The 25193-nt window shown below is 37.0% G+C and overlaps 1 protein-coding gene across 3 annotated transcripts in view; it reads left to right on the top strand.

Moving 5' to 3' along the window:
* Nucleotides 1–25193, top strand: part of AKAP6 (A-kinase anchoring protein 6) — a 685039-nt gene that overhangs the window by 412534 nt on the left and 247312 nt on the right. For all 3 annotated transcript variants that reach the window (XM_032242689.1, XM_032242690.1, XM_032242691.1), the window contains one exon: nucleotides 14008–14130. In XM_032242689.1, the coding sequence (XP_032098580.1) occupies nucleotides 14008–14130 (123 nt within the window). The remainder of the gene's footprint in view (nucleotides 1–14007; nucleotides 14131–25193) is intronic.

The raw sequence follows: 25193 nt of genomic DNA, 5'->3' as shown, positions 1-25193 counted from the left end.
GTGGAGGTTGCAGTGAGCTGAGATTGTGCTATTGCACTCCAGCCTGGTTGACAGAATGAGACTCCAGCTCAATAAATAAAGTTTCAGGCTGGATTCTGTAGTGTAATAGTTATTACATTCACCTGACAAAGTTTCATTAAAGCTATTTTCCTTATCCTTATTACATCTGAAGTTCTATATTGTTTGGTGCATGCCAATGTATTTAAAAGACTATTGACCAGAATCTTCTTAATAGGACGCAGGGTCCATGAAAAATCATATTGTTCCCATTTCACTCTCTAGACACACTTTTATACAAGGGAAACGTGGCTGGGAAGAGCTCCAAGAGTAACCTTGCCCGTGATAGCAAAAGGATGAATATTCAGAAAAGTAGTAGATGGAGCACCATAGTAAAGGAAAAGATACATTCATAGTAAGAGATTTCTGGAGGAATTCATGTTAATGGGTGAGGGCGTTCTTTGGTACTGGATGGTTATGAAGCATGGCAACTACGAATGCGGGCTCTGGAGCCATATTGTGTAAACCATGTCCCAGCTTATCACCTGTGTTACTCATATCACCTGTGCTATTGTAAGCAGGTGACTTGACCTCTTTGTGCTCCAGTTTCCTCCTGTAAAAGAGAATTAAAAATCATATCTGCCACAAAGAGTCATGATAAAATGCCTTAAAATATGTAAAGAGCTCAGAATAGTACCTGGCATGTAGTAAGCACTCAATAAATGTTAGCTCTTGTGGTTGTTATTGTTGTTCTTATTATTACTACTGTGGGAGGGGAGGGGTCAGGCCTTAGCAGCTCCTTGTATAGAGATGACTGGTCTTTTGACATCAAATGCCACCACCCTGTTTTCTCCTCCTACCTTCAGCCACCTTGGTTATTATGAAGCTTCAGCCTCCTATACAGCTCTCACCTACAATGGTTAAGGGCACCCTTCCCCCTTCGTGGGACCTATGATGGCCACCCCAGGTTCCTGCACCCTCTTCTCTGTAAGACTCTGGGCTTCTTGCCTTGTTAGATGATTCTTGTATTAGAGATAATTCTCCTCTAAGTGGCCCAATAATTTTAATTAAGGTACTTCTTTGACATCTTAGGAAGTTTATGTAGGGAAATTTATGCTATGAATGTGTGTTCAGACAAATACGAACAACATTCTAATTTATAATATTGTCACATAACAACCTTATAAATAATATATACTTATTTATTTATAATTGGTATTCATACATACATTCATTCCTCAGTATCCATGGAGGATTTGTTCCAAGACCCCCTGTGGATAACAAAATTAATGATGCTCAAGTTCCTTATGTAAAATGGTATAGTATTTGCATATAACCTACACACCCTAGTGTGTACTTTAACTCATCTGTAGATTACTTATACGATATAATGTAAATGCTATGTAGATAGTTGTTATACTGTATTGTTTAAAGAATAATAACAAGAAGAAAAAGTCTATACATGTTCAGTACAGATGTCACCATCTATTTTTTTAAAAAATATTTTCAATCCAAGCTTGGTTGAATTTATGGATGTATAACCCACAAATATGGAGGTCTGACTATATTTATAATACATATTTATTATTATATGCTTATAAATAATAATTCTTACAGCACTCTTTAACTAGAGGGAGATTCATTACAGTGTATTAAGGGATGAAAAAGGAAGGGCCCGTAAGAGGTTTTGAACTGTCCCTCAAACCCCTGACTGCCAATTATTCAAAGATTGAGAAAGTATGTTGGAAAGGCAGCAATAGATTGGGATGATTTGTTGGGAGAGGAGCATTTGAGCTTGATCTTGAAGAATAGATATGGTGAATGGAGTAGAAGGCATTGGGGGAGTATGTAGGAGACTCCAAAGAGATCAGTTCCCTGTCTAACTGGAAGAGAGATGAGTTGTCTGAACATCTCAGACTTTGGAGGAAGCTCTGTATGCAAGAACTTCAGATGTTAACAGTCAGAAGCATGAAAAATCATTCAGCTCAATGCCCTCATTTTACAAGTAGAGTCTATCTCTCCTGAGCCACAGTACTTCCTGTTAGAGCATCCTGTCTCCTGGTTATTATCAGATCTTGCAAGCTTGTCACAAAGTAGCAGCAAATACTTTCTTTCCCAAGATCAAAACTAAATGTTCCCAGTGCTCTGCAGCTGTTGACTCTTTATCTTTCTATCCTTAAGAGACTATGTGGAGATATCACTTCTCTGAATTCTGCTTATGTTTTAAGATTTTCATAGTCGATTTTGAGGCACAGCCAGTGTCAGAATCACTTAGACAGACAACAGAATGAAGGACAGAATGAAGAAAGTTGAGTGCATTGCATTCTTGGGCCTCATAATGTAGATGATACAAGTAGATCTTCCCTTTACATACTGTTCTAGGTTATCTCATCTATGCCCACGGTCTTCAGTACACCCTGTATGTTGCTTTCTCTGGCTATCTTGCACTAGAGTTCCACACTTTTACAACTAGCTGGCTTATTAGATGCTTCAACTGAGTAAGTTTAGAAACCAAATTCATGATACATAATATGTTCATGATCTTCCTGCAAACTATTTCTCTTTTGGAACTTTTTATTTCCTCTTTCAGGGAGTGGTACTTCCAACCAAAACAGAAAGTTGGCAGTCATCCCAGATTCTAACATCTTTCTCATCATCCATCACATCCAGTTAGTCCTGTTCATTCTTCCTTTGAGTACTCTCTATAACCTAGCAGGTTCTCTCTGTGTCGACTGAGCTGCCTTAGTTTAGCCTCATCAACTCACTCCTTCAGAGTGCTGCAGCAGCCTTTAAACTGGCTTCTCTGCTCTCAGCCTTACAACTGGCAATCGTTTTCCACATTGCAGCCAGAGTGACTCTTTTAAGAAGCCAATCAGATTCTCTCACTCCCTGCATCAAAACTTAAATGACCATTCCATTGTCTTCGGGATAAAATACAAACTCCAGAGCATGTTGTATGTGGCCTATCTCCTGGCCAGACTGCAACTTCATTTCTTAGTGTTTCCTGTTTGTCTCTAGAGTGTTAGTTAGCCTGGCTCAGCTACTTAGAGTTCTCAGAATAAGCTGTGCTTTCTTGGACTTCATTTTAGGAATGCCATTCTCTGCTCCTCTTACTCCCCTCTATTCTTTTCCTGAATCACTTATGCTTATCTGTCAGGGCCTAACTTCCTGTGTTTCCTCCAGAAGTCCCCTTTGATGCCCAAAGAGTGAGTTAAATGTCTTTTCAATGGCTCCTGAGCCCTTGGGATGATCTACAGCAAGAGGTTCTCACAGTATGGTCTAGGCACCTCTAGGGGCTCTCAAGACCCTTTCAGGGGGTCCACAAGGTCAAAGCTGTTTTCATATCAATACTAAATGTTATTTGCCTTTTTGCTCTCATTCTGTGTGTAGCAGAGTTTTCAGAAGCTCTATAACATGTGATATTGTAATAGATTAAATGCAGAAGTAGAAATAGAAATCCAGCCATATTCTATTAAGCCAGTCATAAGATTTGCATACAGCTAAAACAATGCCATTCTTTTCATTGTTTTCAAAAACATAGTTCTTTTTAATAATATATTTATGTTAATATATATTATTGTTTTTAGTTAATACATGTTTTTAAATTGCTAAAATAAATATTGATAAAGCCCAAAGAAGTAAAAGCTTTCTGGGGTTCTCAATAATTCTGAATAGGAGGCTAAAGATTAAAAGTTTGAGAACCATGAATCTGCATTATCATACATCTCACACTTCACGGTGCTCTGAACTCTTTAAGAGAAGAATCTGGATTATGTATATGTGAATCCCAAGGACCTAGTACACTTACTGATACATAATAAATTCTCAATAAATGTTTTTTGATAAACAACTTAATACACAGATGCATGTGCACTCATACACATGTAGTTTGAACCAAAAAAAAGTCAATTTAATCCTTACTTCAGCTGGCCTAATGCTATCCAATAGTGTACTCAATTGGCTAAGCCAATAGTACTCTGAAGTTTTACATTGTTCTTAAAAACTCTAGTTCTGTCCCTTTTTTTTTTTTTTTTTTTTTTTGGCCTCTAGAAATCTTTTCTAAAAGATGTCTATGAAAACTTTAAAAATGAATAATTAGGTCTCTTTACTTGATTATACAATTCGTAAGTTCTTCTGGCTCAGCTATCTACTGGTGAGTGAATGTTATCTGTCAAGTACTTAACCCTTTTTTTTTTTTTCCTTAAAGACAGAGTCTTGCTCTGTCACCAGGCTAGAGCGCAGTAGTGAATCATAGCTTCTGCAGCCTGGAACTCCTGGGCTCAAGCAATCCTTCCACCTCAGCTTCCTGAGTAGCTGGACCACAGGTGCACACCACCATGCCCAACAAATGTTTTATTTTTTGTAGAGATGGGGTCTCACTATATTCCCCAGGCTGCTCTCAAGCTCCTAGACTCAAATTATCCTCCTGCTTTGACCTCCCAGGGTGCTGGGATGACAGGCATGAGCTACTGTGCCTGGTCTACTTACCTTTTCTGAGTGTCAGATTCCTCATCTGTAAAATGGAGGGAGCTTTGAACTAGGAGAATTCTAAGAGGCTTTTGAAAATTGAGTCTGTACTTCTAATCTCTGTGGGGACTCTTCTTTCTCCTTCACCCCTTTCCAAGAAGACGTGTTTAGATAATACTGTTTTCTGTCTTCTTGGTTCTCATGACAGTACACTGGTTGAGTTGTCACCATTTACTGACTTACCACCCCGAGGCTCTCTGGTAGAAAGTTGGCCATGGCATTTTCTTGCTCATTCAGTACAATAAACTTTACACATGGAATTCCAGTTTTTTTCTGAAAATAATAACTTTGTTATTACTGAATAATATCTTTGTTATATGTTCCTTGGAGGAAATTTAGGATATTTACATAAACAACTCAACAATCACGTGTATCTTAGTATTCTACAAATACTACCATCAAGCTACATGCACTCTTGTTACAGATACCTGATTTGCAAGGAGTTCTTACTAATCAGGAAAGCATTTAGAGCTAATCTAAACAAGGAATAAAACATTTACAGGTCTGTACTTCAGCGTCAAGGAGTCAGCCCTTTTCACTAAAACTTCACAGACGTGTCCAGAAATGTTGATTTAAAGTGATTGACTAGCCCTAACAAGGCTGGAGGAGACTTTGAACTGTAGAAAAAAGAAAGAAAGACTGAGAAAGTGGAAAAAAGAGGAGAAGTAGGGGAATAGAGAAGAGGAGTGGGGAACAAGGGAGAGGAGGGGCTGGTGAAGAGAGAAGACAAAAAAGAGGCAAAAGAGTAGAAATAGTGAAGGATGAAAGAAAAGAAAGGCTGAAAAGAGAGAGCACAGAGTATAGGAAGAATGATCTAAAATAGGGCTCTGATAGGAATGATTGATCTATATTTCAAGAGCTGGGGTTCTCACAGAAGCTTGGAAAATAGGAGTGAACAACAGAGAATGTGCCTGTCCTTTGTTTTCTCTCTGTGGACCTTGTCGGAATAAATCTGGTTAGAGAGAGAACATAGCACAGTAGTCCAGAGCTTAGACTCTGGAACAAAACTATTTAATAACCATTTAATATCTATATGACCTTAAATAAATTCTATAACTTCTCTAGGCCTTGACCTCTTCCTCTCTACAGTAGGGAAATGTGACTATTCAATAACTTCACAAGTTATTAGAATAGCTGGTAGATAGCACCTAAACCTTAAGTATTGTGAATTATAACACTAGACATGAAAAACCTATAATTAAACCGTTAAACTATCATAATCCTAAATTCTGAGTTATGAGTATCTCAGATCCTCATTTGAGACTTAGAGGCAGATAAAGATGATCTGATCTGCTTATCCAGAGCCTCTGGAGGATTGGGGGTGATTGAGGCAAGGTCTCACCTAGAGGAAGTCGGCAAAGCTTTGGGGCTTTCTTTCACCTGAGTGAGAGGTCCCCAGCTTCATATCTGACAGTGTTTGGAGCTTGTAAGTGTTTGATCTTGCCTGTGCTTCAGTTTCCTCCCTACAAAATGGAGAGTGCAGGAATATTATGTCATAGGGTTGTTGTAAGGATTATGTAAGTGCCTGGTAAGTGCTCAGTTAATATTAACCTGTTTGTTCCAGTTTATTCCCATTTTTTTATTCATAACTATTTTTATTAGACTTTGATAATATGAATTCCAATCTTGTTTTGCCCTTAGAGTGATTGATAATTTTTTTATAAACCATAAGGAGCAACTGAACTCAACATTTCTAATTTGATAAATGAAACCCTTTCCCATCATGAGAGTTAGGAATCTTTCTGGGTTCTTCTTTTCCCAGTTGAAACCACTGTGAATAAATAGTATTTGAATAAATTGTGGATTAAGTATGATATTCCTTCTACATGATGCTGAGTTCAGAATAGAGCTTCCCACCTGGATAGCTTTAGATAATATCATTCCATTCCTTTTTTTCCTCTCTTTCCCACTGACAGTGTTTACTTTTATTCTGGAACAATTTTATCAGGAATATTTTTATATTCTAAAGCCATCTCATTCAACCGTTAGAAAAGAAGCTAAATATTTCACAAGGCATTTCAGTATTTGAGTTTTCTTTTGGTGGCATCAGAGTCAACACTGACTGACTGAAACCATTTTATTTTCTCTTCAATCTTTGTTCTAAAAGCATACACTACCTCTCCTCTTCTGTCAATTACTTGTACTGTGTTGGATTTTCTAGGTAGGAATGTGGGTATGTAAGTAGAGTCCAAAGCACAACTTTTAACTGTCTAGCACTTTGTCTTGAGCCTCTGGGTCTTGGTGGCACATTAAGTTTAAGTGTATAGTTCGTTGGGAAAGATAAATTGCATTGAGTGCTGATGTGCATAAATCTAAATCTAGTCATTTTATGTAGAAACTATGTGTCTAAAGAATTATGTGAAAAATGGAAGATTAAATATATATGTTGGTAAATATGTATGTAAAAATCTCAATGCATAATTTTGCTTCTAAATAAAGTTCTAATGTAACTTGCTTTTCTAAATAAAGTTCTAGTTTTACTTACCTTATTTAGAACCTAAACAAATCTTTACTGTGGATAAGAGGATCATGATGTCCTTTAGCTGTTACTTTTTGGTAGCCCCACTGATGATGTAAAGATAGGCTTCAAAGAATGTGGCATGCTAAGTGAGCTTATTCTGAAACTTGTGACAGTTAGTAGAGAAATGTGATCCCTGCCAGATCCACTAGACAAGTAGCAGGTGGTAAAATTCTTGCTTTCAGCCCCCGTCATCCTGCCTTATTGACGACATGAGGTGGAAGCCATGTCTCCCTCTTCTAAATGCCCAGAGCAGTTGCTGCCACCCCCTATATTGTGACTGTGTGGGGACTTTTAAAATCCATCTCATTGCCAGCACCTAGTAAGTGCTGTAGACTTAGTGAATAATAAAAAACTGTTGAGTCAATGAGATCAAAGATCAGATTGGAACTTATTAATTGGAATGATTTTTTTAAAAAATCATTTATCAAGCCCTTGTGTTACATCGAGCTTTAAACTATGTTTTTCTTATAGTCCTCGTATAACCCCACAATGAATGTTACAGTCCCTATCTTAAAGATGAAGAAACTAAGGTTCAGAGACATTAAGGGGTTCATTTAGTTTATACCTAAACTAAATGAATCAAATTCAGTTTTGTCTGGCTGTAGCAACTGTTCTCTTAACATTGTCCACATTAGCTTATAAGTACTTTTTCCCGTCTGTACCCTCCCATGCCCCCAAAATTGACCCTCATTTAAATGTTTTCTTCTTCTAATTTCTACCAGGGACATAGTCAAGCTGTTAAATCAGCTGACTGTTCATGATTTCATGTGGCACCAATGAGGCTCTCTGGATTCATAGTTTGCCACGTTCTAGCTGTAGGGTATTGGGCAGATTTCATTACCTCTTGGGTCGCACTTTTCTCATCTGTAAAATGGGGATGACTACAGTACTTACCTCACAGGGCCATTATGAGACTTAAATGATCTATTTGTACAAAATACTTAAAACGGGATCTGGCACACAGTGAGTACCATCTGAGGGTTATTTGTTTCAGCTAGAATTGTCCAGATGAGAGCACAATAGTTTAAAAGATTGAACAGCAGATGCTTTTTTTTTTTTTTTTTTTTTTTTTATAATATAGTGAAATAGGCCAGGTGCAGTGGCTCATGCCTGTAATACCTTTGCTTTCTTTTCTTTGGGAGGCCGAGGTGGAAGGAATGCTTGAGGCCAGGAGTTTGAGACCAGCTTGTGCAACATAGTGAGACCCTGTCTCTACAAAAATAAAAATAATTATCTGGGTGTGATGGTGTATACCTGTAGTCTCAGCTACTCAGGTAGCTGAGGCAGGAGAATTCCTTCAACCCAGGAGTTTGAGGCTGCAGTGATGTATGATTGTGCCACTATACTTTAGCCTTATCTCTCGAGAGACCCTGTCTCTAAAAATAGATGAATAAATAAATAAATACATAAAATGTATGTAAATTGTTTACTTTTTTGATGCTCTTCAGCTTGTGGAAGCAGGCAACTTGATCTATACTGGATCATACATCACACCTAATTTCTCTGTCCACTAATAAATATGAATTATGCTGAGGATAAATACACACACACTTACATACACTTCCAAACAGCAAATACCAAAAGGAATTAGCAGTTCAGGAGGGTGGCTCAACTGCCTTCTGAGAACTAGGGGCCATCTCCTGTGTGATTAAACCGAGTCAAGCCCATCTGTAACTGAGCACTGGTAGAATGGGCTCACTCAAGCTTGTAACTCCCTTAAATTTTTCATCTAAATTTTTTGTGCATTAGAAATGAACTTTACAGTAATCTTTGCTTTCTAAAAATAAGTGTTTTTCTCATTAAGCATTTAGTGTCTTCACAAATCCCATTTCAGAAAAACAACAGAAAATAGTGAATCAGAAGGATAAAAGATTTAGGACTCAGGGAATTTTATCTCAGTGCCAAGACTTTAAAACTGGGAGTAAATACTCCTTCTTTATTACCTGGGTTGATAATTCGTCTACAGGGACACTTTCCAGAGGTTGGTGTGGTACTGTGGGAGGAATAGACTTTGGAGTGAAATCCATGTTGAAATCCCAAGTCACTTACCTTCTCTGACCTTCAGTTTCCTCATTTGTAAAATGACCATAATCAACACCATCTCGAAGAGTTGTCGTGACAACACAGCATCTACTTCCTGTTGTATATTTCCCCTTTCCTCTTGTGGAGACAGAGTTTTCCACTGCGTTTTACTCTATAATTATGTAATCCCATTTAAAAATCACCCGTAGACTTTCAATTCCACAAGGCAGGGACCATATCTTGTTTTCCACTGTGGCCGTTCTCTGGCTCCACATGTGGCACAAGGAAGGCCCTCCTTTTTGTTCTAGCTGCATATGACAGCCTTGCCAGAGGGCAAAGGTAACCACCCAGTTAGTTTATATTTAACGAAACAAGGCTTGTTGTAGAGGAGAAAGTGCTAGGAAAAGAAATAAAGAGTATTCTTAACTTGTTGTGAGAGTATATCACTTTGCAAGATTTGACTATAAATGTTCACTGTGAAAATAATCTTCAAATTATTTTAGCCAGCCAAAGGCTCTAGCAAATTATTTTTCACAAACCAGTAACTATACGTTTGCATGTATTTTAACTGTGCGTCTTAGTCTTTAAGGAGATTGATGTTTTAGAACATTTAAAAGTAAGTTTTTACTCTCACAAAGAAACTTACAAAATGCAAGTGATTTGAAAATAGGAGGTATGCTGACAACTAGTGGTAGAAAGGCAACCACTGTTCCATTTTCTCCCAAGTTTGATGACCAGGATTTCTTCTCAGGGGTTGAATCCTGGCGTGGTGCCAAACAAGGGTTTACACTCTCAGAGCCTGTATAAAATAGGAGTATGGCAAAGATTCACTCAGAAGGAAACCATTAATCCGTGAGAGTGGACAGGAAAACAGGATCTTGTGAACTGGGTCCCCCTCCCCCTCCATGTGCTCTTGGACAGCTTGTCAGGGAGTCAAAGAAAAGTAATGGAAGAAGAAGCAGAAAGGGACAATAAGGACATTGGTAGAAAATAACAAGAAAGACACTGAACAGATACAGTGGCAGGAGTTTGAACAATGAAGGCTAAAATGCAGGCATTCAAAGGTTTGTAATTCAGCCTGTAGCAGAGAGTAGAATATGCATAAAATGTACTTTTTATGTAGAGCAGTGGTGGCATTGGATTCTGTCATGAAGAAAATCTGATTTTCATAGTCCTCTTTGGCTTTCCAGAGAAGTGAATGTGAACTCAGAATATTAGAAACACACACAGATAGGCCAATACTGAGAATGAGAATAAACTTGGATACAGACAGAATTCTGATACAGATATAATAATTTCACAATATCCAGGAGAGTGTCCCAACTCTTTATTTATTGTAAAATTCTTTTTGACTCTTAAAATTTCTTAAATTCAGGGCTTAGACATGCTTTATTTTCTGCTGAAATTTTTGCCACAATGATATTTACCTTATCTTTACATTTTCAACAATGTCTAGCAGTGTGCTTTTTTGCACATAGAAGATACTTAATAAATATTTGTTAAATAAATGAATAAATGATCGATATTTGTTGCATTAGGATTTGATCTGTGTTTCAAGATAATTTTTTAAATATTTTTCTCCATTTTCCTGTGTTAGCCTTATTATCTTTCATTCACACTGCAAAGATGCCAGCACAACTTCTGAAAATAGACATCAAATATTTGTTGTATGTGTTCAAATGTGAATATACCTGCACATCCACATGGACTGTATATAGAGTGGCACTTTCTTGGTCTTTCTAAGAACATCTCATGATAGGGGGAAGAGTACCTGTACACTGCCCACTATACACAGAAACCTGGTAAGAGTACACAGATACAGGGGGCTGAATGAGGTGGAAAAATAGCAGATGATAAAGGTATCATGAATTGAATGGACTCCAATTTTGCTTGCTTTCATGATTTCTATTTATATTCTTGAGGCTACACTTACAAGCAGGAAGGGAGGTAGAAAGCTAGATCTCCCTAAAGGGAAGGAATGCTTAGCTTTTATTGTAAGTTGGGAACACTGGGATTTCTCAAGTTTCTATTATGAGTGATGAAACTTTTTAGTATTGGCAAGAAAAGAGTTAGGAAATGTACAACAAATAAAAAGTTGTGAGGATGGGATATAACTCAGAAGAAACCCAGAGAGAATCCTTGAGAGGACTCCTTTTTCCCCTATATCAGACAGCTTAGTTTTGCTATCTGTCGGGGATACACAGAGGTGTCATCCAGAAATGTTCACCCAGGACCAATGGGTTTTATCTAATCTGCATCTCACAGATTTCAGCTAACTGTATAATCATGGTTCTGTTAGGAAACCTGACATATTGTTTAATACTATTTGGCTAAGACTAACCTTTTACGATGAAACAACAGTGCATTCACACACACACACACAGGTCATTTTTGTTTGTTTTTGAAGGGAAAGAAGATAATGAATAGTTTATAACTAGTTACACTTCAAATAACATCTTTCACTATTTATCTTCTTGGATTTAACTACTTGTTCCCTAAATAATGTACTTTTTGACTTAATTTTTCCCCAAACCAATTTGTATATACAGGTATAACAACACAAGTCTAAATACAATAGTAAATACTATTTAATGCTATAAGTACTATAAAGTACTATTTTCATCTTCCATTTCTAAACCATCTAAATTCTAGTTTTCTGATTAGCATCTACAGATGACAAACAATATTTCTGTAAGTCCATCTGGTCAGCAAAGTATCTCTTAATTTTTTACCAAAACTTTAATTATGAGAGTATCAAGAATTAGGACTAGAGTTCTAACAGACTCTGCCCTTACTTCTGCTCACAGATTTACTGTACACATCTGAAGGAATCTATGGTAAACATCAAGTCAGATATGAATTTGTAAAATATTCTGAGCCCTAGGTAGTCTATCAGACAAAGGAGCTTGGGGAATAATACTTTGAACAGGTGGGACACTCTACTGAGAAGACTGAGCTTGAATAAGTGTAACCTCTACATTAAAAGAGTCAAGTATTTGGGGGAAATGAAAAGCAAAGTAACTCTCAAATTTATGCAAATTCAAGAAAGGAGAAAGAACAGACAAACTGATACCCTAAAGATAAGAGAAGGGGCAAAATGAATGATTTTGCATGAATTCTTGGCCTTTAGAAAGAGTTGCAATATAGAAAATTAGGGAAAAAAAGGCTGATTTTGGTAGATCACCAGAAAATTCATTTAGTAAGGGAATACCTTGTATGAAATTCATGAAACCTTCTCTGTTGGACATATTTTCACCTAGCCTGGAAGAAAATCTTCTGAATGATGACCAATGGAAACCTCAGTGATATTATCAATCAGTTTAGGGATGGAGTCTAGGATTGGAGGCATGTTAAACTACCTTATAGTTCCCAGCTCAGCGAATTGCAATTGTATACGTCTCAGTTTGTGATTAAGATGTCTCTAAGATGATATTTTTCATTAGTTTTATCAAATCTAACTGATTGGGATAGATTTGCAAAAGAACATAAATGAGAAATCTTGCATTTGTGAAATCTGGTTGTGATAAGTATCCCTGGATGTGATTGTCCCTGGAGACTTGGTACAGTAGAGAGTTTTTCGATAGGAAAAGCTTTTGGAAGCATGTATGAATCTGGGAAACCATATGATATACCACTGTGTGGGATGATAGAGTGAGCTCTGTCTACACAGGCTGACAACATACCAGAGCATGGCAGGACAGTGTGATCTGACTCCACGGGACTCTATGACCACATCTCTGCCTTGTCCTCTTCTAATGGACTATTTGTGTTCCTGGGTGTTATTTGTCTTTTTATTTACCATTATCCACAATTCCATTTTCTTTTTTTCTCATAATGTTTTTGAGGTAATCTAATGCTTGAATTAAAGGGTTATGAATCTTAAAATGTTATCTAGGAAAAACCTTAATGGCAAAAACCTAGCTTGTGAGAAGCATTATAAAGAATATGTGCTTTTACCTCTTTCCACTTCAGTGTCAGGACAGTCTCAATTAAGCATTACAAATATTAATCAAGATTATTTAAAAGGCAATCAGAAGAATGGGTTAAGTTTAATAGGGGAAATGACACCTCAATCCATTCCTAAGTATGTGTGGAAGCCTGCACTTTCTCCTTATGACCTCCAGGTGGTGCTGTTTACCCAGACATGGAAAGCAGGAGCCCAGCCCCATTTCTTTCTCTTAGGTTTGCAGTGGGGCTTTCATATTTTCAAAATATTTTCTGTTTCTACAGATGTATTCTTTTAAATGGCCAATAAAATTTTATAACCACTATTTGAAAAATTGCAAGATTATTGTGATTTGTGCTTCCTGGCCAAGAATATATCTTTATGTCTGTACATACCTGGAGTCAAGTGTTTATGTTTGTTCATTGGTCCCATTCTTCTATGCTTCCTTCCCTCTTAGCACACAGGCTTAGACACAGATGTTTGGGCTGTGGACAGAACTTGTCCAACGACCTTTAAATACTTATGTAATTTTAAAATATATTTCTAGTTCAGCTATGGCAGCTGAACCCCGTAGGCTTCTGAATGAAGAACACCATCTTTACAGGAATGCTTTTATCCCCAAGGCCAGTGAACATTCCTAGCAGACTTGACCTGATATTTTGGCAGGGGGATGGTTGTCAGACACCAGAAATGTTTTGATGTTTTGAGGTCACCAATACAGTGACACACCACAATCCAGCCCAAATTCCTCAGAAAAGTGATCCTAGAGAAAAACTAAAAGGAAAGCATTGACAATTTCTTTCTCATTTTGATAGACTTCGTGGCTAGGAATAGTGGAAATCCCATCACAGCAAAGATGAAACTAGAATCAGTGTGCGGTGGGATCAATTTCATCATGGATAAAGTTTGGAACTTTTAATATTGGCTTTTTACAGAATAACAAACTAACATGCCTTTCTTGCCCCTTTTTTCTCCTTTTCTTTCCTCTCACAAGGGATTTGTAAACAAACTGGATGAATTCATTCAATGGTTAAATGAAGCCATGGAAACTACAGAGAATTGGACTCCCCCTAAAGCAGAGATGGATGGCCTTAAACTGTATCTGGAGACACACTTGGTAGGCGAGATTATGTTGTTCTTGCTGTCAATAATCAAAGGATTTAATGTACTGCTTGTTTGTTTATGGGGAATATCAATTTTATTTATCAAAGGTTACTATATGCCTTTGAAACCAAGTTTTAATGGGTTACAGAAGCTGAAAATTTACAGGCATTTCAAGTAATACTGTGAAATCTAAATCCTCTGTATTTCAAGCTACCTTTTCAAAGCTTTTTCTGGAAGGATAAGTAATTATTTAAAAATACCTTAGAAATAGAAAATTTTATTAGGTCCTTGTTCTCTAAAGCAACTGAAGGTTTTCCCTTTCTTAAAAGCAAACAAATAAAAGAGATAATTTTGATGACCATTCTAAGCTTTCTAGAATTCTTATAAAATTAATTAACCTCTCATTATCAAGAGGGTCTACATTATCTGTTCTATATTGGGTTATTTGAATAAAATATTTTAAATGATCTCCATCATTTTTGCTGCTATATGAGTTTTTCAGCATGTAATTAATACAACTGTCATTGCACTCATTCCTGTGCATAGAGAAAACCATGGAGGAGAAGTGGAAAACACTCAGATGAATTTGCTTCTGAATATGTTAAAAGCAAGAATTATAGACTGGGGGACATTCAGTGAACCTCATGAGGTTTTTACTGAATGCTTCAAATGGCCGATATCAATTATGAAGGGGTGGAAACCAAGTAGTGGAGTGTGATAAAGCATGAAGAAAAAGCACGTGTCATAGGAAATGAAAATTCAAGCTTTAAGGATCTCATCTTTATTCCTTTCACTGATAGCATAAAATTGACAAAGGCAATGAACATGAATCCTTGGGTACCCAACTGTGGGGTTGATTTTCTGCCCCTCTTACACACTCAGAATTTGGATTGAATAAACATTATGTGGGAGTCCTACACGTATGCGAGCTCGCAGGCTTCCAGAACTGTTGTTCTCTGTGACGTTAAGTGAGAGAGAGCGAAGGGAGAGATGGAGAGGGAGAAAAGAGGAGAAAGAATGTTTCAGTTTTTGGGTGTTTGTGTTTTGCATCATGTTTTATAAGAGAAAAACAGGCTCAGAATCCTACTGCTGCATGGAAATAGCCTTGGAGATGATAAAGAATGACAAAACTGTGTGGTCTTAGAGGATGAGTGTGTTGCTTCCCTTTTTGGAGACCTGAGTTGATGATGTGTAAAAATGCCAGTGACCCTAACCACCTCTCTTGTACTTGGGTTTTTACATACTGTCCTTAGTACTCATTTCCCTGTTGAGTAGAGTTTCAATTTTTTTTTTTTAGGAGGGCATTTCATAATAGCAAGATAAAGATATTCACTGCTTTATAATGTAAATTGTATTAATTAGAATGTCAACTTTTCACTGGCATTGTTCTGACAGAAATTCTAATCTGTGTTTAAACAGGAGTATATGAACTTTATTTCACATTAAGTGTGCTGTCTTAATTTCTCTTGACTTAATATTTTATGGAAAACACACATTTAGCTTTAAGGTCCCAGAGGGCACAAGGGCATAAAGAGCACTTTAACTCTAGATTATTTATTGAAAGCCAGGCTAGGAGAGTATGAACCCAAGGTTCCTTTTCCCCTTTGGAGGTTGAGTGATATGGCCCCTTTATAACCAATGAGCACTCTCTTTCTCAAATACGGTATTACAGGTTCTTACTTGGCATCCTTACATTGGCCTCTACCTCATTTTAGCCCAATGCAGTTCACTAGAGTTTTTTGTGATGATGGAATATTCTAAATTGCTGTGTCCTATATGGGGGCCACAAACTACATGTATCTATTGTGCATTTGAAATGTGGCTAATGCAACTGAAGAAGTGAATTTTTAATTTTAATTGACTTATATTTAAATTTAAATTGCCACATGTGACTAGTGACTTCTGTATTCTCTCTAACCTCACAAACTGCAGAGCTTTTTACAGGTGACCATAATGAACTGCAATATCTGTACCTGATTCGTATTGACATTTTCATCCCAAAATGTGGAAGTCATTATCCATTTTGCTGTAGGTCACCAGTATAAAGATCCACAGCAAAGAGTCCTTCTTAAGATTTTTATTTCTTAAAGAATAGTCTTGTTTCTGCCTAATGATCAACACTTTCTTGGATGAGTTTTCTCTACTGTCCCATGTCTGATTATATTGATTGGAACAGAGCTATCACAGGAACATCTTCCTTATTTCTGCTTTGCAAATAGTGAGGGACTTTGATCTCCAGACCTGTTTACTGAATGTTAAATTACAGACTCAAGTTTCACTTCCAAAATAATGAATAATAATGTCTAACAGTTACTGAAGACCTAACGTGTGTAGATTGCCACTGAGCGATATTCTTAAAGCACAATCAAGAGTCACTGTTCTTCTGCATGCTTTGTCTGTTACCTTAGATACAGCCTGTGGCTCAAATGTCTTTCAAGCAAATTCTTAGTTTTTCTGTTTCCATATGAGTCTATATTGTCCTTCTGATCAGTATTGTCATTTTTTATTGTATTTCTTTACTGTCATGCTGAGTTAATATTAAGTTATTCTTTTCAATCTTCCCATAAAAGAAAATATATGAGTAAGCCTAGAGATTTATATTTCTTAGTTAACCCTGCACAAATCATTATTGCTTTTTAATGAGGGGGCAAGTGGTATTTGCAAGATTGTCCAGTAGTAGAGGTAGCTACATGAGTTTCTTTAAATGTCTCTCTAGATTTTGTAATTTGACATTAAATCAACAGATGTGCAAGCCTGTAGGGTCTGAGTCTCCCCTGGGTTAATAATGTGTTAGACTAGCTGGCACCCTCCAATATTTATTATGAATAAAAATATAATTATAATACCAAAAGTTGTATGTTCATATTTTGATACTTAATTCAATTATTTTCCATGATGGTAACTAAGGGTTTTCACCAACACAAATCAATTAAAGCTTTATAGTACCTTTATGAGAGATATGAAGGAGCTTTATTTTAACTGTAAGAAACACTGTGAAATTGCGATGATACATCAATGATTTTCCATGATAATTAATCATCTGCTTGCAACCTGGCTGCTCCTTTCAAAAATACAATTCCTATCTTGCTAGAAAATGACATTTTCAGGAAAATGTCATTCTGGAAAGGTATTTTGCAAGTATTGAATATTCCCTCTTTGAAAACCACTTGTAAGATAGAATTGTATAGGTGTGTTCTTGGACAGACTTTTCTCTCTCCCTTCTCTCAGCTCTATCTTCTTCCTACCACAAAACAAAGCAAACAACAACAGCAAAAACCAAAAAGCTTTATTGAGGTATAATTGACATGCAATAAATAGCACATTTTAAAGTATAGTGGTCCCCCTTATTCGAGGTGGTTATGTACCAAGCCCCACAGTGGATGCCTAAAACCTCGGATAGTACCAAACCCCATGTATACTGTGTTTTTGATTTGGTAACCCAGATGACCACTAAGTGACTAATGGGCAGGTAGCATATACAGCATGGAGACGCTGTACAGAGGGATGATTCACGCTCCGGGTGGGACACAGCGGGATGGTGCAAGATTTCACTACACAACTCAGAATGGCATGCAATTTAAAACTTAATGAAATGTTCATGTCTGGAGCTTTGTATTTATATTTTCAGACCATGGTTAACCACAGGTAACTGAAACTGAAGAAAGCAAAACCATGCATAAAGGGAACTACTGTATACAATTTTATAAGTTTTGACAATCTGACAAATATATACACCCATGAAACAATCACTGCAATTAAGAGAGTGAACATACTTACACCCAAAAGGTTCTTCATGACACTTTGTAATTCTTTCCTCTTACCCCTGGCCTCTCCTCCCTCCCTAAGCAATCATTGATCTGCGTTATGACACTATTAGGTTAGTTTGCATTTCCTAGAATTGTATATAAATTGAATAAAACAATATGTACTTTTTTTCAGTTAGTCTTCTTTCATTCAGCATACTTATTTTGGGATATGTTATGTTGTTGTGTGTATCAATTATTCATTCCTTTGTATTGCTGAGAATTAGTCTATTGTATGGATATACCACAAGTTGTTCTATCCATTGACCTGTTGATGGACATTTAAGCTGTTTTCCCCATTATTATTATTATTATTATTATTATTTTTTTTGCTGCCTAACGAAACAGAGTTACCAAAAGCTGTATTTGAGTAGAAGCATAATAGAAGCATACTAAATAACTATCATAAATAGTTCTTGGGTAACTAATTCCCACCCCCCCATTAAAAGAATTTATATATAGTATCTTTAGAATTAGAATGCCTAAGAGTAAAGCAGCAGAGCAGGTCAGCATTTCCCCCTCTAAAGATATTTCATATCTATTTGCTCCTGAAACAGTAACTCTGATCTCTCAAGTTGTTATGAATACCTAATTCATCAAATGTAGTCATTCACGGGAAGACAAAGCAGCACTTCCTTTATGTGGAACCAATCAGCATATTCAGTAGGAATAAGTGAAATCAAACCAATACCAGACAGCTGTGCAAGATTTAGGAAAAATAATCAACCACAAAGGGCTGGCTTAAACTTAGGAAATATAGTTGCATAGACAGCAGCACCATGTTATTTTGGACACACATTAACCAACCACATTGAAATAGCCTTGGAGGAACAAGATTCTTAATTCAATTTGATAAATGAGGAATATGGGGGGAAATGGTGACTGTAAACTAAATATATAACACAACTGTGAGTGTGAGTGCCAGGTGGTTATTTAGGTGCTAGGAATACACCATGAATGAGCTTGGTTGCTTTCTTTCAGGGATTTTCAGTCTAAGAGAGGTAATGATAGATTATATGTAGTCATCTATAGACCCATAAATGACTAATGATTTTGATCAGTAAACTTCTTGTAGGATAAGCAAAGTATTCTTAGGAGTACAGAGAACATTTTTATTGGTCTTTTTAGAGGTAGGGAACATTCAAAGAGGTAATTTGACATAGGCCTCAAAGGCCCTATGTAATTTTGTTAGGGAAGGGAGGAGGTGAGATGGGAGGAAACTTTATAAGCATGGTAAGAGAGGTATGGTGAGCTATGTGGTGTAGCTGAGACTAGGTTGGAGTCTCACAGTTTGGGGTTGGGTGGTAAAGAAGGTTGAATGTCTTTTTAATAGATTAAACTTTTCTCTGAAGGCAATGGGGACTCATTGAAGGTTTGTTTTTTTTGTTGTTGTTTTTGAACAGGAGAATAACATTAATCAACCATAAATTTGATGGGAGTAGGGTTAGCTTGCATAGATTAACTGGATGAGGTTCATGGCTTAGTTGAGAGAACAACTCTGTGTGTGAAGGAAAATGGATTTAGGTATAATATTTGAAGGATATGCTGGTATGGGCAAGCTTTTATTAATTTTGTGAATTGTGTTTAAATTAAAAGATTAAAGGCAGTAAAAAGATAAAGTCAACAGTAAATCCCCTTTTTACTCATGTTCCCATTGGTTCTCCTCCTTCGAGGCAACCAATGTTTCTTATTTCTTTAGGTCATTTCCGATTTATTTCAGGTATTTAAAAACAGGCTGAGGGAGGTGGCTAATGCCTGTAATCCCAGCAGGATTTGGGAGGCCAAGGCAGGCAGATAAATTATGTGAGGCCAGGAGTTTGAGACTAACCTGGCCAATATGGTGAAACCTCGTCTCCACTCAAAACACAAAAATTAGCCAGGTGTAATGGTGCATATCTGTAATCCCAGCTACTCAGGAGGCTGAGGCATGAAAATTTCTTGAACCTGGGAGGCAGAGGTTGCAGTGAGCTGAGATTGTGTCACTGTACTCCAGCCTGGGCGACTGAGCGAGATTGTCTCAAAAAACACAAACAAATGTATCTATGTATTTAACTTTGTTCCTGTAGTTTCTATTAGTAGTAATTCAAAATCAATAGAACTACTTCATCCTTTTGGCTGGCTGCACAGTATTCCACTTATAAATAAGCTGTAATTTACATAACCAGTTCTTTGTGATGGAAATTTAGTTTGTTCACAGTCTTTTTCTATTATAATTGATATTTTAATGCATATTCTTGGAAATTCATCATGTTGGATAATATAAGTATATCCTTAGAATAAATACCTTACATATGAAATTTCTGGATCAAGGTTAAGCACATTTAAAATTTTAGTGCATTACCAAACTGTCCTTCATAGAGATTTTACCAGTTTATACTCAATAATGCATGAGAATGCCTATTTCTGCACATTCTTGCTATCAGAGTATGTTACCACATTTGTTGAACTTTGTCCCTCTGATAGTTAAAGATGGCATCTTACTGTAGTTGTTTGTATTTCTTGTGTTTTAAGTGGCATTGAATATCTCTCCATGTTTTTAGGAGTCATCTGTATTTCCTTTTTGAGAACTATCTTCTCATATTCTTAGCCTGTTTTTCTGTTGGCCATTTTTTTTTTCGCTTCAGGATTTTTATATTGAGAAAATTAGTCTTTTTTCTGTGAAAGGGAAATTTTTAAAAAGTATTCTGGGGTTCTGTCCTAAAAGCATATGGTTATCTCAACAGTTTGAGGAATCGAGGGTTAGACAGACATGGAGGGCCAGGCTAATAAGCATGTAACAGGTTTCCACTGGTGGCAAAAGCATGTTTAGATTCCAGTTCTGAAAAGATCAGTATGTTCTAAGGTGTTTGCTTACTCAGACTTGGAAGGAACAAGCTAAAGGTCAAGGTAGCTATAATCAAATGAGTGGATGAAAAGATGGAATAATGGGAGAAATGGTGGATCAGGGTTAGGTGGGGGTAGGTAAGAATAGAGAAAAGGGAATAAATTCAAGAAAGAGGAACAGTTTAGAGAGACATGTCAACAGTTCTCTTTTTGAGGCTCACTCTTTTCTAGTCAGAAATCTCATGGCCAACTTATTTTGTCTGTCCAAGTTTCCCCTAAGGTTATAGCACAGGACAGCCCACTGCTCTACAGCTGGGCAAGAGCTGAGTGTAGTGAAGGATGCAGGAATTGCTGAGAGCTTCTCTATCTTTTTGTGGAGCAGGACCAAGATCCTAGGACCATTCTAGGAGTGTGTGAAACCAGGAAACCTTACATTATAAGTAGCATTTACATGGAAAAGAGGGAACAAATGTGTTACAAGTACAGTGAGTATCAGGGGTATGTGCTAAAGGTAGAATGAACTGTCTTTCATATGACTTATATAATTATGGAACTTTACTTAGAGAAAAACGTTAAATTATACTCACTGAAAAAAATTTCAAATTGTGTTAAACAGCATAAAATTAAAAGTAAAAAGTCTTATCCTCCCTTGGATAACAAATGTAAATAGTTTTATATATTTTTTAACCTTTTTATGGAAAAATGCATATACTTTAAGAATTATTTAATTCATATTATACAAGCTGTTCAACAACTTGCTTTTTGTATCTAAATATATTGTAGATATACTTCTATCAGTATATGAAGATCTATTGCACATTTTAGCAGCTCCTTAATATTTTTGTGGCTATTCCATAATTTATTTAATCATTTATATGATGATGGGCATTTAAACTGCCTTCTTATTTATGCTTTTGCAAATAATGCTCAATGAACTTTATTTTAGTATCAATTGAGAGTCTCCTCCTTGTCCCATTAGTGTCTGCCTACAACGGCAACTCAGATACTCTATGTAATAAGTCTATCACAATCCAGGGACAGCTTTTTCTCTAAGTCCTAAAAAATGAGTGGAGTTTGTGTGTGTATGAGTTTTCAGGCCATGTTTATAGCAGTAGACTTTTAAAACAACTTCCTGAACTTTGTTGTTCCTTTTAAGATTGGTGCCTGCAATTTTAGGTGTCTGCCACATGGTGGCAAAGGAACACCAAATTCCTCCAGACAGTGCTTACAGTCTTAGTATCCAGGAAGGGTTTGGAATGTTTCCTTATTGTGTCATCATACTAAATACGTATAAAAACAGATTAAATTTAATTATAAAGTGTCTAGCTAACAAATTCTCAAAAATATATATACATGTATTTATCATCTGTATTTCTTTAGATTTTCATGTTATATCGTATTTCCGATTAAATAGCTTTCATTTGTCTCATAAGAAAAACCAGTATACTTCTTTTTTAAAAAATATATATATATATATTTTATTGCACTTTAGGTTCTGGGGTATGTGTGCAGAACATGCAGGGTTGTTGCATAGGTACATACATGGCAATGTGGTTTGCTGCCTCCATTCCTCTGTCACCTATATCTGGCATTTCTCCCCATGTTATCCTTCCCCAACCTCCTTACCCCTCGCTGTCCCTCCTCTATTCCCCTCCAACAGACCCCAGTGTGTGATGCTCCCCTCCCTGTGTCCATGTGTTCTTATTGTTCAGCACCCGCCTGTGGGTGAGAACATGCGCTGTTTGATTTTCTGTTCTTGTGTCAGTTTGCTGAGAATGATGGAAAAACCAGTATACTTCTTACAGAATTTTAAGTCATACAATACAATTTCCCCAAATACTTGCAGCTGTGTTTCTCTGCTTGCCCTCCTGTCCGTACTTCTGCCCCATTTCTCATTGCTTGAAGTTAAGAGATGACAGGGTTTTCTTTTTCTCCCTTCCTGGTGCCCATCTCTCCCAGCCTCTCCATAGGCAGCTATGGCCCCAGCAAGTTAAGCTTTACAAGACCAGCAGCTGACATTGGGCTGTGCTGCCCAGCTAATGGAAGCAGTGGGTCAAACTTCAAAAGCATGAGCTGTGAGAGTTTGGTTGGCCTGCCCCACCTGCCTCAGCCTTGATGAGCAGGCTGGTGGCCGTATAGGGGCTTTGAAGTCCCATTTGCTTGTCCCCCTTGATTCCCACCAGTTTAAGGGTAGTCGCAGAGAGTTTAGTGGGAAGTGGCAACATTACTTCTCTTTGGGGGACTTGAAATACCATTCAACTCCCAGCCTTGAGATTCTTCCTTTGGTAGCACAGGGTTGGAAGGGTCTTTCAGAGATTTTAGCATGCAGGCATTTTGAGGTTGGCATGTGGGAACAGTAAGGTAGGAGGCTCATTTTGGACGTACAAAAGTCTTGGACTATATTCCTTTACTTATGTAACTCTGATTTTGTGCATCTGGGAGACAAATAATGTTGTCTTCCCTTTTCATTTAAATAGAATTCCTGCACTGTTTAAAGCATCTGGGAATGTACTTTTGCCTGACTTAGTTTAATGACTCTTGGGCCATGATATCCAGCAGTTATTGTTTCGAAAATTGTTAGTGCCCAGACATTTTACTAATTTATTACTTTATTTTTCTTTTTAGGAAATAATTAGAATGCCAGGGAAACACTGCATTTATATTAAGTAGTTCCTATTTCGGGCGGTGTAATACTGAAGAGAAATTTTACAGACAAGCCTTGCATTATGAGGGTCCATGTCCAGGCTGAGGGACACTGTGTGTGGATGAGACTCACATGAGCTGGGGTGTGGTCACCTACCATCTCTCTCCATGTGTAGATTCATAAGCTTATCCTACTTCTCCACTGCAGTACATGGAATTTTGGAATCTTGAAATAATTCACCTGATACAAATAACATGAAGTTAAAGTTCCAGACCTTTACATTAGCCAGAAAAATGCCTGATCTATTTCCATAAGGTTGTTGTGAAGATGAAATAAACATATTTTATGTGAGGATGAGGATGCTTTTATCATCTGGGGGAATTTGTGCACATCTTCCTTGGAGACCTGAGAACGTTTGGTTTGAGAAGCTTCGTTGTTCTTGGAAAAGTTGAAATTCTCCCTGCCCACCCTCCCCTCAGCTGTTCTCTTGATGCTGTCACCTACTTGAGAGAAGGCTTTTGTCTCTTTAGTGTCTCCCACAACTCCTAGCCTTGCACATGCTTGATAGATATTAAATATATCTGCTAAATGAATGAGTGAGCATTTATAAAAGCAGTGTTAGAATCATTGTGGGCAACAGATTCTAACTAATGTTCTAAGCAATAACTGAGCATGTCTGCAAGTTATTTCCTCTATGACTTGCCAATCAAAATGGACTCATCACAGGGCTTTCTAGGTTTTGTCTGGTATATTTGTGACAAGAAAAACATCTATAGAGGGAAAAAATTGCAATGTTTTCTTCTGTTTCAGGATGCAATTCATCCTGAAACAGAAGAAAACATTGCTTTTTTTTTGGCCAAAAAAACAATCAAACAAACAAACAAACAACATGAGGAAAATTAAAATGTAAACTCAGATATTTAAAAGTTATTGTTTTAATTTCACAGGTTAATGTTACTGTTTCAAAATATGAAGACAGTATGGCTAGACAGGATGTTAATGACTTGACATGACAAAATTTATTAAATTTATTTTTAACGTGGTTTGGTTCACCCTCTCAAATGCATGAAGCATGTGGGAGTTGGAATAGATCTGCCCCAGGCTGCCAAACAAATTTTTAATGGAACTGGAGTCCTTCAGGGATTGTCCTAAATCCACATAATATTCTTAAGTCCTGGTGTTTGCACTGGGACCTGTATATTAGCAGATGTACGTGTGAATAATATGCTTATATCAATCCATCACTCTCGTGACTCCACATCTGTAGGGGCTGCTGCACATCAATTATTCTACCTCAGGGGGTAGAGAAATATTTGGGCCAGCATTGACCTCCTTTTCAATCAGGGCCTTTAAGCAGTGTGTTCTGGAAGTCAAATGGTCCCTTTAGACAGAACCTCTGTTTGGGAATCCATTTGGCCTTATGTGGCCATGCTGGGAAGTGAATGTGATAACCTGTGTCAGGTGTGGAGATGGCATCCAGAGAAGCAAATGAAAATTCTGTCACTCAGAGCCGTCATCAACATCCAGGATCTCTTCCATCTATCTAATTCTTGTATAACATATTAGCCATTCTATCAGAAAAGAATGTCAGCCTCAGTAAGATGCATCTACTTTGCACCCAAAAAAAAAAAAAACCCAACTGTTTGTTTGAAATAAATTGTAACTTGTTTGAAGGGCTAAATTCACTTTCACATTCTTGGAAATATTTTTATTGTCTGAGGTTTCAGGAAGAAAGTCTCCTCAGGAAGAAAGAGGATTTTTGTCTTCATATCTCAGTGTTTTTTTTTTTTTTTTTTTTTTTTTTTT

This window comes from Sapajus apella, unplaced genomic scaffold, assembly GCF_009761245.1.
Source record: "Sapajus apella isolate SASKATOON/1434 unplaced genomic scaffold, GSC_monkey_1.0 scaffold50, whole genome shotgun sequence".
Taxonomy (NCBI): Eukaryota; Metazoa; Chordata; class Mammalia; order Primates; family Cebidae; genus Sapajus; species Sapajus apella.
This window is presented reverse-complemented; position numbering and strand designations above follow the sequence as displayed.